Below are 16,360 nucleotides of genomic sequence, written 5' to 3'. Positions count from 1 at the left end.
GTGGGCCAAAAATGCGGGGTGTGCGCGCATCGCGTGATTCCCGCGAGTGGAACTCAAGTATGGGATTCTGTGCACCTGACTAGCGAGGTCAGAATTTTGTGCACCTGAGCTCAATGTTTAGCGACGTCAAGTATGTGCACCTGAGCTCAAGTAAATGTTCTAGCGACGTCAAGCATAGAATTCTGTGCACCTGACTGTCAGACTTTTGTGCACCTGAGCTCAATGTTTAGCGACGGTCAAGTATGTGCACCTGAATAGTCAAGTATGCAAGGTAAAGTAGCATGGACCTAGCCGTCCCAAATTTTGCACACTGTGGTGACTGAATAGAGCGGTGAATGACATATTGGAGCTATGCAGCTAGAAGGGGGGCATACATACAGGGTCAACTCTGAAAAGAAATATTTTAAGCTGGGAGCAGCCTCGGCGCAGACCCCGTCAAATTGGAGGGGCACCTGCTTTAGCGCTCGGCCATCAACTAAACGAGAGGGTGCTCGGCGCAGACCCCGTCGCACCTGCTTTAGCGCTCGGCCATCGACTAAACGAGAGGGTGCTCGCCCCGTCAAATTGGAGGGGCACCTGCTTTAGCGCTCGGCCACTAACTAAACGAGAGGGTGCTCGCCCCGTCAAATTGGAGGGGCACCTGCTCGAGCGCTCGGCCATCAACGGGTGCTCGGCGCAGATCGGAAGGAGCACCTGCCCCATCGCTCGGCCACTAACTATGGTGGCATATGGTAGTAGCGACTCTTCAAACAGAACCTGTTGCTTGGGAAGACGGCGTTTACCAACGCAACCAGCTTTTGGAAAATCCCACTCGTCGATGCCGTAGCAACAAGGGGCGTCGCCGAGCCAGGATGTCTGGCGCCGGCGATAAGGAAGTCTGGAGACCTCTTCTAGAGAGCGATAACGCATGCCCCCTGGGTTAACGCATATCCCCCTCCGGTCGGAGGCTTCCGAGAGGAGGCGGGCCGAGCGCGCGCGTCGCGTTGCGTCCTTGAGAACAGGATTCAGTTTCCCGGGGAGGCGTCACGGGAGGCGTTGCATTAGTCAGATGCGTTAGCGGAAAGACTAGCACTTATAATGAGGCGAAAACGCCATTCCTTCATTCTGCTTCTGTCGTCGTACCAGTGCCACGCACAGCAATGGTAGGGCAAAACGCAGACAAGCGTTTGTATTTCATTTATATAATGATGTGCAAAAGCCCCTCCCCTCTATAACGCTTCTTGTAAGCCCTGAGGGTACAAATAAATAAATAAATAAGTTGCTCTTTGAGCGATTAACTGCATTCGTCAAATCTACCGATTTTGTGATGTGCGGCGGACCGTACAGATGCTGGTTGGTGACGTCGGACTGGAACAGAACAATGGTGGACCACTTGCTGTACTTTGGAGGCCTGGAAGTACGCTGTCACCCGGAACGAGGCACCGTTGGACTGTATGCCACTTCCAAATACTTCGACACCTACATCTGCGGCTCGTCGTCGAAGATGGTGTGGGAGAACGAAGGTGACCAGCTAGAAGTGCCCACAGACTTGCTACAAAGCATCGTGGGATATCACCACTGCTGTGACACCTTCGAACTTGGTGATAATCAAGCTCCCTGGAGCCGCGTTCTCCAGGTCTTCAAAGACTGCACCACCAGTAAAGGTTCCCCTACAACCGAAGATCGCCTGACATCAATGTGGCGCTATCTATTCGCGTGCCGACAAAGAAGACTGCACAGGTTCTGCGCGGATCTGGCGGGGAGTGAGGCACTGGCGAGAGCACTGGACCACATCATTGCCCAAGACCACCGGGTTATCGGCTCTCTCCAGTGCCTTGAGTTGGCCGGTGTCCCCGACCTAGAAGAGACACCGGTAGCCCATCTTTCCAGCGGCAGCATTAAGACCCTGCGGCTGAAAGGCGTGAAATTCTCTCCGGGGAAACACACACTGCCGCGACTGCTGTCGTTGGAGAGTTTGGAACTGCAATTAAAAACCCCGCTAGATCCAGCTCTTGTGGAGAGGATTGCCCGTGGAGAGGACCTGCCAGCCTTGCGACACTTCTCCATCGACAGTGCACGGTTCAAGCCAGATCACTGGGCGCGTCTTTTGACAGCCTGTTCATCTCGCACCGAGTGTTTGCGCATTACTTTCATCAACACCAATCCGTCTGGCCAGATCGAGGCCTTATGCGAAAGCTTGGACAACTTCAACGAGGAGCATCGCAGCAACTTCGAAGAGCGAGGCGTTACCTCCATCGCGCCTCTCTGCTGCTCGTGGGATGTATACAGGGCCTTATCATCTACCATATACACCTTCGAGCAGTCGGCCAAGAACATCGGTATCTGGCCGGACGGCAAGGAGGAAGATAGCTATATCATCCGTCCTAGCTGCAAACACTCTGGCGAATGGAAAACCGTGCACTGCGTCGGATCTCTCACGGGCATTTCAATCTCAAGAGACGCAGTCGACTGTGAACTTCGTTGCCGCGCCCAAGTGTCTTACGCCATTTCCATCTCCGTGGCCATGGAAAGTGAGATTCCCGACGGCTGCAACACCATCTGCAGCCTAGAAGCCATCCAGACAGCCTCCGGCTCGAGAAACATCAGCGAGGTTAGGCTCGGCGACATGCGGCTGACGACAAATCAAGTATCTCGCCTTTGCGACGTGCTCGATGCCCAGCCTAACCTTCGCGTCTTTGAACTCGCCGGGTGTCTGGCCGACGGGGGTCTCACGGACCTATTCAAGAACCTTGGATCGCGACAACGCAAAATGGACTTTGTCGGCATCGTCGGCGAGGACTCCCTGCAACTGTTACGGGCTTCCTGGAGCCGCAGCCTACCGTATCTCGTGCCATTGCTTCGAGACACGTGCAATTCTTTTACGGGAGCTGTGGTGGCTGCCGCCCGCGCACACAAGCTTTTGCGGGACGCCTTGTCACAGCGGAAGACCCCGTTTGGAACGCTGCGACTTCAGGAGTGGTTATCGCCTACACTGTGTCTACGGTATGGGCCCGTAATGTTAAACCACCTTGGACGACGTGCTGGGAGTCCTCAAGCGACGCTCGAGCGAATAGTGGGCGACCCGTCGTGCTCCAACGACGACGATGTCCAGGATGTGCTCGCTGCCTGCTTTGCGTCGCCGGCTGTGTTCGACGCTGGCGTCTGCTCTGTGTGCTGGGACGTATTCGACAATCTGGCAATTACAGATGCTGAGCGTGATCTGGTTGGCACTCAGTGGACGCGTGTATATTTCAAAGAGCGTTCCTTTGTGTTCAAGCCAGAGCGCGGCTGCACTGAAGTTGCCTTGCCGACTATGCAATCTGCATTTACGTTCTGGTGCCTTGGCAGCAGCGGCAACCCATTAGCTAAATTGGCACAATCTGACGATTTGGAACCACTATTTGAAACCCCAGAAGTCGCAGATATTGTAATGAAAGATACAAGCGAAGCCTTTATTATGGATATTATGAAAGAAATTGGGATGTGGACCTTAGCAAGATTAAAAGTACGTTTGAAACTATTCGGTCTGATATTGTAAACCAAGACGAAGCGTTTAGCCCACTAGTCGAGGATGAAAATGGCGATTTCAGTATTATGTTTACGTTAAATGAAATCAGTAGAACCACCTGGGCTCAATAGTTGGAATTAGGTGCTGTATTCCAAGTGTCTCAAAGTATAGTTTGTAATTAGGTGCTGTATTCCAAGTGTCTCAAAGTATAGTTTGGAATTACGTGCTGTATTCCAAGTGTCTCAAAGTATAGTTTGGAATTACGTGTTGTATTCCAAGTGTCGCAAGTATAGTTTGGAATTACGTGCTGTATTCCAAGTGTCTCAAAGTATAGTTTGGAAGTACGTGCTGTATTCCAAGTGTTTGGAAGTACGTGCTGTATTCCAAGTGTCTCAAAATATAGTTTGGACTTACGTGCTGTATTCCAAGTGTCTCAAAGTATGTACGCCACCAATGTGTCTCGGGACAGCTTGTACGAAGGCAACGTCATTCTTATACAAGCTGTTTCCTACTCATAACGTCGACCGGGAGCTCCTATACAAGCTTCGGTTTGGCATTGTTTAAGCTCTTTATACAGCGGCCTACGTTGACAAGGGAGCTCCTTATACAAGCTTCAGTGTTTAAGATCCTTTTAAGCGCCTTATACAAGCTTTGTGTGATCCTATTGAATGTGTAAATATATGATGTTATTGAATAAAGACTTTACATTACGCTATATACGTGTTATGTGTACATGCAAGTTACGCTGCCGCGCAGCGTGGCAAATAACGGCAATGTAGGGGACACATACAATCTTTATTGATCATATTGGCAGTCGCGAGGATGCAGGACACTATACTGGTGATAAATTATGGACGAGGACATTTGAACACTCACTACTTGCCTGGCTGTGGTCCCTGATGCTGCTACTTCACGACGAAAGGATGTTGGATCCTCATTTCGTTGCGAACACACAGACTCGAGCCATTCAACAGCCCAGAGAGCTTCCTGACCGTTTCCACTACCTCTCCCGCTACTGCCTTCGACAGTTGTGGCGGGCCGGAAGAGGGTACTGAGACAGCGAAGGCCCGCGTTGAGGCCGCGCTTGAAATGTGTAGCCTCACATGAGATTATGGCATTAGACAATGAACGGGGACATATACTGTTGGTTACGACGTCCGTGTGTGCGTCTGGATTCCCATCCAACATGCGAAAGACAAACATGGGCTCTACACCTTTCGGGAGCTTTGGTTCTACTTGGATTTGCGTGTCACTGTGCTGCTGCTGCTGCTGCTGCTGCTGCTGCTGCTGCTGCTGCTGCTGCTGCTGCTGCTGCTGCTGCTGCTGCTGCTGCTGCTGCTGCTGCTGCTGCTGCTGCTGCTGCTGCTGCTGCTGCTGCTGCTGCTGCTGCTGCTGCTGCTGCTGCTGCTGCTGCTGCTGCTGCTGCTGCTGCTGCTGCTGCTGCTGCTGCTGCTGCTGCTGCTGCTGCTGCTGCTGCTGCTGCTGCTGCTGCTGCTGCTGCTGCTGCTGCTGCTGCTGCTGCTGCTGCTGCTGCTGCTGCTGCTGCTGCTGCTGCTGCTGCTGCTGCTGCTGCTGCTGCTGCTGCTGCTGCTGCTGCTGCTGCTGCTGCTGCTGCTGCTGCTGCTGCTGCTGCTGCTGCTGCTGCTGCTGCTGCTGCTGCTGCTGCTGCTGCTGCTGCTGCTGCTGCTGCTGCTGCTGCTGCTGCTGCTGCTGCTGCTGCTGCTGCTGCTGCTGCTGCTGCTGCTGCTGCTGCTGCTGCTGCTGCTGCTGCTGCTGCTGCTGCTGCTGCTGCTGCTGCTGCTGCTGCTGCTGCTGCTGCTGCTGCTGCTGCTGCTGCTGCTGCTGCTGCTGCTGCTGCTGCTGCTGCTGCTGCTGCTGCTGCTGCTGCTGCTGCTGCTGCTGCTGCTGCTGCTGCTGCTGCTGCTGCTGCTGCTGCTGCTGCTGCTGCTGCTGCTGCTGCTGCTGCTGCTGCTGCTGCTGCTGCTGCTGCTGCTGCTGCTGCTGCTGCTGCTGCTGCTGCTGCTGCTGCTGCTGCTGCTGCTGCTGCTGCTGCTGCTGCTGCTGCTGCTGCTGCTGCTGCTGCTGCTGCTGCTGCTGCTGCTGCTGCTGCTGCTGCTGCTGCTGCTGCTGCTGCTGCTGCTGCTGCTGCTGCTGCTGCTGCTGCTGCTGCTGCTGCTGCTGCTGCTGCTGCTGCTGCTGCTGCTGCTGCTGCTGCTGCTGCTGCTGCTGCTGCTGCTGCTGCTGCTGCTGCTGCTGCTGCTGCTGCTGCTGCTGCTGCTGCTGCTGCTGCTGCTGCTGCTGCTGCTGCTGCTGCTGCTGCTGCTGCTGCTGCTGCTGCTGCTGCTGCTGCTGCTGCTGCTGCTGCTGCTGCTGCTGCTGCTGCTGCTGCTGCTGCTGCTGCTGCTGCTGCTGCTGCTGCTGCTGCTGCTGCTGCTGCTGCTGCTGCTGCTGCTGCTGCTGCTGCTGCTGCTGCTGCTGCTGCTGCTGCTGCTGCTGCTGCTGCTGCTGCTGCTGCTGCTGCTGCTGCTGCTGCTGCTGCTGCTGCTGCTGCTGCTGCTGCTGCTGCTGCTGCTGCTGCTGCTGCTGCTGCTGCTGCTGCTGCTGCTGCTGCTGCTGCTGCTGCTGCTGCTGCTGCTGCTGCTGCTGCTGCTGCTGCTGCTGCTGCTGCTGCTGCTGCTGCTGCTGCTGCTGCTGCTGCTGCTGCTGCTGCTGCTGCTGCTGCTGCTGCTGCTGCTGCTGCTGCTGCTGCTGCTGCTGCTGCTGCTGCTGCTGCTGCTGCTGCTGCTGCTGCTGCTGCTGCTGCTGCTGCTGCTGCTGCTGCTGCTGCTGCTGCTGCTGCTGCTGCTGCTGCTGCTGCTGCTGCTGCTGCTGCTGCTGCTGCTGCTGCTGCTGCTGCTGCTGCTGCTGCTGCTGCTGCTGCTGCTGCTGCTGCTGCTGCTGCTGCTGCTGCTGCTGCTGCTGCTGCTGCTGCTGCTGCTGCTGCTGCTGCTGCTGCTGCTGCTGCTGCTGCTGCTGCTGCTGCTGCTGCTGCTGCTGCTGCTGCTGCTGCTGCTGCTGCTGCTGCTGCTGCTGCTGCTGCTGCTGCTGCTGCTGCTGCTGCTGCTGCTGCTGCTGCTGCTGCTGCTGCTGCTGCTGCTGCTGCTGCTGCTGCTGCTGCTGCTGCTGCTGCTGCTGCTGCTGCTGCTGCTGCTGCTGCTGCTGCTGCTGCTGCTGCTGCTGCTGCTGCTGCTGCTGCTGCTGCTGCTGCTGCTGCTGCTGCTGCTGCTGCTGCTGCTGCTGCTGCTGCTGCTGCTGCTGCTGCTGCTGCTGCTGCTGCTGCTGCTGCTGCTGCTGCTGCTGCTGCTGCTGCTGCTGCTGCTGCTGCTGCTGCTGCTGCTGCTGCTGCTGCTGCTGCTGCTGCTGCTGCTGCTGCTGCTGCTGCTGCTGCTGCTGCTGCTGCTGCTGCTGCTGCTGCTGCTGCTGCTGCTGCTGCTGCTGCTGCTGCTGCTGCTGCTGCTGCTGCTGCTGCTGCTGCTGCTGCTGCTGCTGCTGCTGCTGCTGCTGCTGCTGCTGCTGCTGCTGCTGCTGCTGCTGCTGCTGCTGCTGCTGCTGCTGCTGCTGCTGCTGCTGCTGCTGCTGCTGCTGCTGCTGCTGCTGCTGCTGCTGCTGCTGCTGCTGCTGCTGCTGCTGCTGCTGCTGCTGCTGCTGCTGCTGCTGCTGCTGCTGCTGCTGCTGCTGCTGCTGCTGCTGCTGCTGCTGCTGCTGCTGCTGCTGCTGCTGCTGCTGCTGCTGCTGCTGCTGCTGCTGCTGCTGCTGCTGCTGCTGCTGCTGCTGCTGCTGCTGCTGCTGCTGCTGCTGCTGCTGCTGCTGCTGCTGCTGCTGCTGCTGCTGCTGCTGCTGCTGCTGCTGCTGCTGCTGCTGCTGCTGCTGCTGCTGCTGCTGCTGCTGCTGCTGCTGCTGCTGCTGCTGCTGCTGCTGCTGCTGCTGCTGCTGCTGCTGCTGCTGCTGCTGCTGCTGCTGCTGCTGCTGCTGCTGCTGCTGCTGCTGCTGCTGCTGCTGCTGCTGCTGCTGCTGCTGCTGCTGCTGCTGCTGCTGCTGCTGCTGCTGCTGCTGCTGCTGCTGCTGCTGCTGCTGCTGCTGCTGCTGCTGCTGCTGCTGCTGCTGCTGCTGCTGCTGCTGCTGCTGCTGCTGCTGCTGCTGCTGCTGCTGCTGCTGCTGCTGCTGCTGCTGCTGCTGCTGCTGCTGCTGCTGCTGCTGCTGCTGCTGCTGCTGCTGCTGCTGCTGCTGCTGGGATTGTTGAGCTGGGGACGACGGTGCACTGCCGGGTGATGTTGCGGTGTCGATCATGGTGATCTTGAAACTGTGCGGGACAGAAAGAGAGAGAGGTATCACTACAGTTATCACCGCACACGCTCACCTACTTACCGCTTTGGTTGATGATGTGCCGTGGCAGGGGTAGCTCCCGTGCTCGATTCTGTCACGGTGTGATAGCGCAGCAAGATCCGGCACGAATCGTGCAGCGCTCGGACTTGGTGTCGCGCGCCCCAGAATACGAAGCAGCAGCGAGTGTCTCCCACCGACGCCGCCATGGCAAAGTATTCGATGGCGCTGTAGAAGACCGAAACCAGGATCCGCTACAGTCCCGGCAGGCTGCTGGTCCCCACGCCAGTGCTGCACGCAGGTAGAAATAGCGCGGGGTTCATGACGCGAGTGTTGCAACGTTCGTTGGCAGCAGCAAAGTCGTTGGTAGCGAAGAGCTCGTGCCAGGCGACGCAATCGCTCGGGTGCAAGTCGTAATAGGGTGCCTCTGCAAACGTGGGCAAAGGTCCGTCCCGACCGATCTGCTGCTGGGGCTCCTCTGTCTGGGTAGGCCTCAGCACCGTGCCGTCGTCGAGCACCACCGACGCCGGTTCCACTGCGTGGTAGGCGCGCTGCTCGATACAGTTGCGCATCAAATAGTACATGCACTCGGCTCCCTTCTTACAGGCAAGCCACATGCGCAGCCCATAGTGCAGAGCCCTCGAGACGCCGGGCATCCACTTGGCATCCATGTCCCCGACGAGAGCCGCCACGCACGCGTCTCCCGTCAGAAAGGGGAGCAGTAAGACACGGGCCAAGGCAAAGCCCATGTCCTGCCGCACGCGCAAAGCATACACGTATCTCCAGTGCTCGCCAGGAAACTGGTTTGCCACGAGCAAGGTGGGAGTCCGATGGTTGGCCTGCACAATGGGGTGAGCGTTGTGTGGGTCGAGAAACGTGTATCCCGGTTCGCCATGTGCAAAAGCTCCGTCGAACCAGTTACGCAGTGCATCCATGGCGGCTCGTCTGTTCCTGATTCCCCGGCTCTGGAAAGACAAACACATATATATATAACATTGATCGTTGGTTGAAAGCGCAATCACCAAACTTACCACGGCGTAGGCAAATATGTGTTCGTACAATTCGGGGCCGGATCCCTCGATGTTGACGTTGGCACAGGACAGCATGCTGGTGGCAAACACGAGAAGCGCCAGCATGGTGTCGTGAGGCGGCACGGGCACGCTGCGCTGTGTGTCAGGATCCACATATTGGCCTAAAGCGCACACTTTGGGTTGCGGCAACATGTCGCGCAGCTCGCCCGTGTACGTGTCGCGCCAGCTGTGACTCATCATTGCGTCATGGCTTTGTCGGCGTGGGATGTGGAAGCATCGGCGAACCGGACCCGTTGCCTCTGCTGCTCGAGCTTCTTTCGTCGTCTCTGGGAAAGCATTCTAGCTCTGCGTCTCCGTTTCTCCGCGCCGATCCCGGAACCGTCGCTAGCTGCACTGCCGTCGTCGCTCGTGGTTGTAGTATTGACCGCTTCGTAGTCCTCCTCGTCGTCTTGTGACGACATGGATTCCAATTCGTCAGTGCGAAAATATTCATCTATAGCCTCCGGCGTTCCCACGCCGAGCAACCGTCGTTTACGCGCCGGGCGTTCGGGCCGCCGTGCTTTTGGGGGCGACGACGGCTCGGGTGCCGCGGGCAGCTTGTCGCTTGTATTATTGATGGGTGGTGTAGGCGGTATGACTTGACCGCAACAAATTTCATCTTGGGTGAATTGTTCGGGCTCGGGCTGTCGGGGCTGAGGCTGTCGCTGAGATTGTTGTGACTGCTGCTGCTGCTGTCGCTGAGATTGTTGCGGCTGCGGCGGCGACGGCTGAGGTAATTGCTGCTGTTGCTGCTCGGCTTGCTGTTCTTGGGGTTGCTCTTCCAGCGCGGATTCTTTCTCGACCAACTCGACGGCGGGGACGGCGAAGGCCGCCGCCGAGCTGCCGACATAGTCAATATCTTGTGCACTTGGAAGCGTTGCTGCGGCAGCTGCTTCGAAGGTGACAAGCGTGCCTTGCGCTGTTTCTTGAAAGGCAGAACAACCGGATCGATTATGGCGCTCGCCGTTGCGTCGCCTTTGTGTTGCTGGGCGCCGATCTTGCCTCGCGCTACCGCGTCTATCGTGCTCATTAGACGAGCCCTTCTCTTTTCAGAGGAAGTAGTTACTAATACTCCGCGTAGGTCCGCGCTTCCTTGTCGTGGCGGCGTCACCAGCGGTGCTCTTTTCATGCTCATTGATGTGCGCTTAAGGCTAGATACGCGACAAGACTGCTTGGGGGGCGTCTGTCCAATGTCGTTAATTCGCACGACGAGCTGTTTGCCTTCGGATACTGCGGCGCGTTCAGTAACACTTTCACACGGCTCCTCGTCTAGCGTCATGGCAATGGTAGTAGCGGCACTCGTAGTTTCTTCGCCTAACGATACAGCGTAAGAGTATTTCTTCGGTGGCGGCGGCCCGAGCGGCCGTCACTGCGGCGGCGCGCAGTCCTAGCGAGGTTAGAAGCATGCCATCCGCCGCCGCCGCTAGCACGCCCTTTCTCGTTTTCTCGTTTCTGCTCGCGCTGCTGCTGCCGTTGCTCGGCCCCGTCACGAGTACTCGTGGCGGCGGTGGCGGCGGCAGCGGCGCCAGCAGAATTGCTACAGCCACGGGCGGCGCTGTTACCGACAACGCCATTTCTTCCGGGAGCATCGCCCCCGCGTTTACTGTCACGTCCACCACCGCTCTCCTCGCTCTCACAATCTTCCCCCTCTCCGAGCAGCCGCTGCGACTGGCTAACACACCTACACCCTCCTCCCCTTCCACCGAGAGCGCGCAATGGGATTTTTTGGCGGGGATGTTCCCTAGAAAGAGGGTCACTCGCTCGCCGCTTGCCGCTGGTCGGTACCCAACTCTGCGGCAGCAGCTGTAGGGAAGCGAGCGCCTTCTGGAGCCAAACCTCCTCCCATCTGACAACGGTACAAAATGGAAGACACATTGTTTCAAACATAACTTATACTTTATTATGTACACTGTCGAAGGCCACGTCACGCTCGTGGAGTCGACGATCTCTCCTCCTTCGTCTGTCGGCGCTGCGAAATAATTTTAATTCAGTCCTTACTTTTCTTTCGATTTCTAGCTGAGGCCTGCGTCTCGCCTTCCCTGCTGTATTTTGGCTAGCAACGTCCTTACGAGTGCTTCCATTTGTATGAAGTTTTCGGGAAACACTTGTTTTATGTAAACACGCCTCGCGAAGTGGGCCAGTGCTGCACGTACGCGACACATTTGTCGAGGCGTCAACCCCGGGGTCATGGTTTCTTTGAAGCACTCCGTCAGCTTTTCCGTTATTTGATGAAACAGCTTCAACTTTTCGGGCGGCACAGGGATCTCGATGTGGCTTCCCGTCAAGCTGAAAACACGACCGCTGCTCGTTTTCGCCAAACTTGTCGATGTGAGTGCACTCGCGGTCTCCAGAACTACACTGCCTGATGTCTTTTCTGGAGGCTTTTGATCGGAAGAGGATGACGCTGGATGAGTGTGTAGCAACTGAGACGGACATGCGGCTGACGTCGCACAATCTTGCATCTTGGCGATTTCGCTTTCTATTCCTGTTCTTGTGTCTGTCTGATTCGCCGCTGTGCTTGGAAGACCCGTTGTGCCTGGAAGACCCGGTGTCTTTGGCTGCTGTCTTGTGCAGGTGCATTTGGGGTGCTACCACTGCCGCTGTCACCGCAGATGCTGTTGGTAGTGTCCAAGGCTGCTGCTGCGACACTGTGGCATTCGACATTGATGTTTTCGTAATCGGAGTTGCACAGGACATCCCTGGCCGCCCTTGCCGATGGGGAACAAATGAAAGAGGCGTTTCTGGGCAAAGCGAAACCCCTGGAATCTCCAAGTCTGGGACGAAAGTCTGCGAGCCCTCCGGTAAATCGGGAACGTTCCTCACTTTCCGTGGTTGGTCTGATCGATGGTGGTCCCCCGCCAGGGAAGATTCCTTCAAACGTCGGCGACGCGTTGCCCCCGCCGTGCTGGCAATCGGCACGAAATTCTCCCCAGGCGGCAGGCCCATGGTTACCAACGACGACGACTCCAGCGGCTGCCGGCTGTTCAAGCGGAGATGAAACGGGTTTTGCGGCGCTGGAAGCGGCGGCGTCGGCTTGTATGCAGGGAGTGGCGAGGGCCGTTCTTGACGTACCGGAGAGCTCGCAGCATTTAGTGGTCGAGAGTGTGCCCGTCGCCCGTTCATTCGCGGAAAGCGGCGGCGAGGGGGGATGTGGCGAGACTGCTATGGATAACGATCCCCTTAGCGTACCGGATTGGTCCGTCGAGCCGCTAGGGGCATCCATAGCAGCCACCAAGCGCTCCAGTGCGATCAAGTCGGCCTCCCTTCCTGTCGGCGGCGGCGGGGAAGCCGGGCTGCTTTGGCCGCCATTGCTGTCATCGGGCCGCAGTCCTGGGGCGGCGGCGGCCGTCGGCTCCGAAGTGTTGTTTAGTTGGACCAGTACCGAAGACAGTACAGTTTGGTGTTCTGTCGCCAACACAGAGGGCTCTGCCAGTAAATCGCTCCGAGGAGACCGCCCGAAGATGTACTCGACGAAGTCGTGTAATTTGCCGCTCTGCAGACACTGCAAGTAACAATACCAAGTATCAGTGACTATGCTGCAACCACGTCAGGACGCCCATGGATATTACAAGGCAACAATCCTACGTGGCAAGAGCCCGCGTCTATGTCTCCCGCAAGCCATCGTCCATTCCCACAAGGCAACAGCGTCTGTCCAAGACTACGGCCAGTGTCTAAGCAATACAAGGCAAGAGCCAGCGTCTATTCCATTCCCACAAGGCAACAGCGTCTGTCCAGACTACGGCCCTAAGCAATACAAGGCAAGAGCCAGCGTCTATTCTATTCCCACAAGTCATGCCTACGTGAATACAAGGCAAGAGCCGTTCTTGACGTACCGGAGAGCTCGGAGCATTTAGTGGTCGAGAGTGTGCCCGTCGCCCGTTCATTCGCGGAAAGCGGCGGCGAGGGGGGATGTGGCGAGACTGCTATGGATAACGATCCCCTTAGCGTACCGGATTGGTCCGTCGAGCCGCTAGGGGCATCCATAGCAGCCACCAAGCGCTCCAGTGCGATCAAGTCGGCCTCCCTTCCTGTCGGCGGCGGCGGGGAAGCCGGGCATTTGGGGTGCTACCACTGCCGCTGTTGGTAGTGTCCGAGGCTGCTGCTGCGACACTGTGGCATTCGACAAAGAGTTCGTCGTCACTGATGTTTTCGTAATCGGAGTTGCACAGGACATCCCTGGCCGCCCTTGCCGATGGGGAACAGATGAAAGAGGCGTTTCTGGGCAAAGCGAAACCCCTGGAATCTCCAAGTCTGGGACGAAAGTCCGCGAGCCCTCCGGTAAATCGGGAACGTTCCTCACTTTCCGTTTCTTTATCGGCAAATGTTGGTCTGATCGATGATACAAGGCTAGGGCCAGCGTCTATTCCATTCCCACAAGGCAACAGCGTCTGTCCAGACTACGGCCAGTGTCTAAGCAATACAAGGCAAGAGCCAGCGTCTATTCCATTCCCACAAGTCATGCCTACGTGAATACAAGGCAAGAGCCGTTCTTCACGTACCGGAGAGTTCGGAGCATTTAGTGGTCGAGTGTGTGTCCCGCAAGCCATCGTCCATTCCCACAAGGCAACAGCGTCTGTCCAAGACTACGGCCAGTGTCTAAGCAATACAAGGCAAGAGCCAGCGTCTATTCCATTCCCACAAGGCAACAGCGTCTGTCCAGACTACGGCCAGTACCTGGGACGAAAGTCCGCGAGCCCTCCGGTAAATCGGGAACGTTCCTCACTTTCCGTTTCTTTATCGGCAAATGTTGGTCTGATCGATGATACAAGGCAAGAGCCAGCGTCTATTCCATTCCCACAAGGCAACAGCGTCTGTCCAGACTACGGCCAGTGTCTAAGCAATACAAGGCAAGAGCCAGCGTCTATTCCATTCTCACAAGTCATGCCTACGTGAATACAAGGCAAGAGCCAGCGTCTATTCCATTCTCACAAGTCATGCCTACGTGAATACAAGGCAAGAGCCAGCGTCTATTCCATTCCCACAAGTCATGCCTACGTGAATACAAGGCAAGAGCCAGCATCTATTCCATTCCCACAAGTCATGCCTACGTGAATACAAGGCAACAGCCAGCGTCTATTCCATTCCCACAAGTCATGCCTACGTGAATACAAGGCAACAGCCAGCGTCTATTCCATTCCCACAAGTCATGCCTACGTGAATACAAGGCAAGAGCCAGCGTCTATTCCATTCCCACAAGTCATGCCTACGTGAATACAAGGCAACAGCCAGCGTCTATTCCATTCCCACAAGTCATGCCTACGTGAATACAAGGCAACAGCCAGCGTCTATTCCATTCCCACAAGTCATGCCTACGTGAATACAAGGCAACAGCCAGCGTCTATTCCATTCCCACAAGTCATGCCTACGTGAATACAAGGCAACAACGGCAACAAATCTGTCCTGCACTTCCATATCTATAAGGAATAGCTATCTCCTACAAGACAACGGTGATACGTGCTACGATCCCCTTAGCGTACCGGATTGGTCCGTCCATTCCCACAAGGCAACAGAAATTTGGTTGTCGGTCGGGGGCACTACTATTGCAGAAAACATATTATTAAGGGGGGTGTCAGCGGTCGGGGGTGCGGGAAACACATTAGGGTGGCTAAATTCTAGTTGGCAACAGCGTCTGTCCAAGACTACGGCCAGTGTCTAAGCAATACAAGGCAAGAGCCAGCGTCTATTCCATTCTCACAAGTCATGCCTACGTGAATACAAGGCAACAGCCAGCGTCTATTCCATTCCCACAAGTCATGCCTACGTGAATACAAGGCAACAACGGCAACAAATCTGTCCTGCACTTCCATATCTATAAGGAATAGCTATCTCCTACAAGACAACGGTGATACGTGCTACCTACAAGGGTCGCCTGCATCAATGCTAACAGCAAGGCTATCCGCGCCTCAATTGCACATACACATCGAAATAAATATTGAAATAGAACACATCACATGGAAATAAATATTGAAATGAAACACATACACACTTGTCATGTGGAAACAATAAAGATGTAGTGCTCCTGAATAAACATGGGATTCGCGCAATCCCAAAGGAACGAATAAAAAGAGCGCTCACCCGCATCATGATCTCCTCCGTTTGCCGGTGTAGTGGCTCTAGCTGCTGGTGCTGCTGCGGCGGCGAATTCTGGAACTGGTTTGCTGGCGACGCTGGCTGCTCCTCGTGCGGCGGCGGCTGTACAACGATGGGCGGCCTCTCTGGTTCCGTAGCCGGTGCGTTCCAATTCGATGTCTAGCAAGACTGCTTCGTGGACGTCTACGTAGACGTCTACAGGTTCGCGTATTGGAACGCGTCCACCTGTTTACGCCTAGCGTCACCTCGCGGCATAAAGGTTGAACTAAACCGTTTTAACAACTATTATAACGCTGTTTTCTTTAAAGATTTACGACAATACAGGTGAAAATCACGTTTTTAACGGTTCGCCGATTTTTTGCAGCAACAATATTACATGTGTAATCCTCACAACGTAGACTACAGGGTGTTGCACAATTAGACCCGCGCTGTAGAATGCTTCTCCCAGCTAAACCGCGGAATCCTTGCAGTTCAGATTTCGCACAGAAATCGCATTTTGTCGCTAGTATTTTTTAATACTAAATTTGTTTGTGGTACTTGCCTGATTCGATCAGAAGAAGTAAAATATTCCCATCGCCTGCGGCGGCGGCGACGCCAGACGAACCGCTGCCCCAGTGATGGGACTGGTGGCGCCACCTCATGCTGCTAACAACAACTCTGTAGCAGGAAAAGAGGGGGCGAGCGTTTCTGGCAGAAGGTTTGAGTTGTTGTAAGCAGCATGAGGTGGCGCCACCAGTCCCATCACTGGGGCAGCGGTTCGTCTGGCGTCGCCGCCGCCGCAGGCGATGGGAATATTTTACTTCTTCTGATCGAATCAGGCAAGTACCACAAACAAATTTAGTATTAAAAAATACTAGCGACAAAATGTGATTTCTGTGCGAAATCTGAACTGCAAGGATTCCGCGGTTTAGCTGGGAGAAGCATTCTACAGCGCGGGTCTAATTGTGCAACACCCTGTATTAATAGGGTAACTTGTAGCAGACAGACTTCTCACGCAATGAGCCCTACCACGAATTGACGGAAGATAACGTTAGTCCGTTTTTCCTTTTTTATTACTGATGCTGAAGTGTATATGCTTCTCAGATGTCTCATTCACACAGCTGTAAGAATGAAAACATGCAAAATACTGTAAACTTGAGGGGATTACGGACGAAAGGTGGTAACCGGCCACAGCAAACGAAAAACTGTGCCGTTACACCTGTTGTCTGTAGTCACTAGACGAGGAAACCAAAGACAACAACTCGTTTTATTAATGTACAGGCACAAAAAAATCAATGCGCAACAAGTCGGCATCGTCAGGCGAGTTCGTTCTTCCGAGATTAACTGAAAATCCGCGGAAGAGTTTGTCACCGCT

The 16,360-nt window shown here is 55.8% G+C and overlaps 1 protein-coding gene and 1 long non-coding RNA gene across 3 annotated transcripts; one reads left to right on the top strand and one right to left on the bottom strand.

Moving 5' to 3' along the window:
• Nucleotides 1-7,681: 7,681 nt before the first annotated feature.
• Nucleotides 7,682-10,576, bottom strand: LOC146182339 (uncharacterized). 2 transcript variants are annotated; one of them, XM_084577428.1, is made up of 3 exons: nt 8,878-10,576; nt 7,892-8,811; nt 7,682-7,826 (listed from the first exon to the last, which is right to left on the bottom strand). In XM_084577428.1, exons 1-2 carry the CDS (start codon nt 9,115-9,117, stop codon nt 8,101-8,103), a joined length of 951 nt encoding a protein of 316 aa, XP_084433554.1. In that variant the 5' UTR covers nt 9,118-10,576; the 3' UTR covers nt 7,682-7,826; nt 7,892-8,100. The 2 variants fall into 2 exon arrangements, with proteins under 2 accessions (XP_084433554.1, XP_084433555.1); XM_084577429.1 differs by having other exon boundaries at nt 7,720-7,819.
• A 95-nt stretch (nt 10,577-10,671) lies between these two features.
• LOC146182338 (uncharacterized) lies at nt 10,672-15,006 on the top strand. The gene is made up of 2 exons (XR_014700346.1): nt 10,672-13,558; nt 13,718-15,006. It is a non-coding gene; the product is annotated as an uncharacterized LOC146182338 (long non-coding RNA).
• Nucleotides 15,007-16,360: the final 1,354 nt, after the last annotated feature.

The sequence above is a fragment of the Amblyomma maculatum genome, chromosome 8, assembly GCF_055883805.1.
Source record: "Amblyomma maculatum isolate TAMU_Amacu chromosome 8, ASM5588380v1, whole genome shotgun sequence".
Lineage (NCBI taxonomy): Eukaryota > Metazoa > Arthropoda > Arachnida > Ixodida > Ixodidae > Amblyomma > Amblyomma maculatum.
The sequence above is the reverse complement of the archived record's forward strand: the minus strand, read 5'-3'. Positions and strand labels throughout refer to the sequence as shown.

Excerpts from the sequence above, each read along its gene's own strand:
- LOC146182339 (XM_084577428.1), bottom strand. The coding sequence starts at position 9,117 with ATGATGAGTCACAGCTGGCGCGACACGTACACGGGCGAGCTGCGCGAC. Across the intron at positions 8,812-8,877 it reads ACATATTTGCCTACGCCGTG|AGCCGGGGAATCAGGAACAG; the intron begins GTAAGTTTGGTG and ends TTGTCTTTCCAG.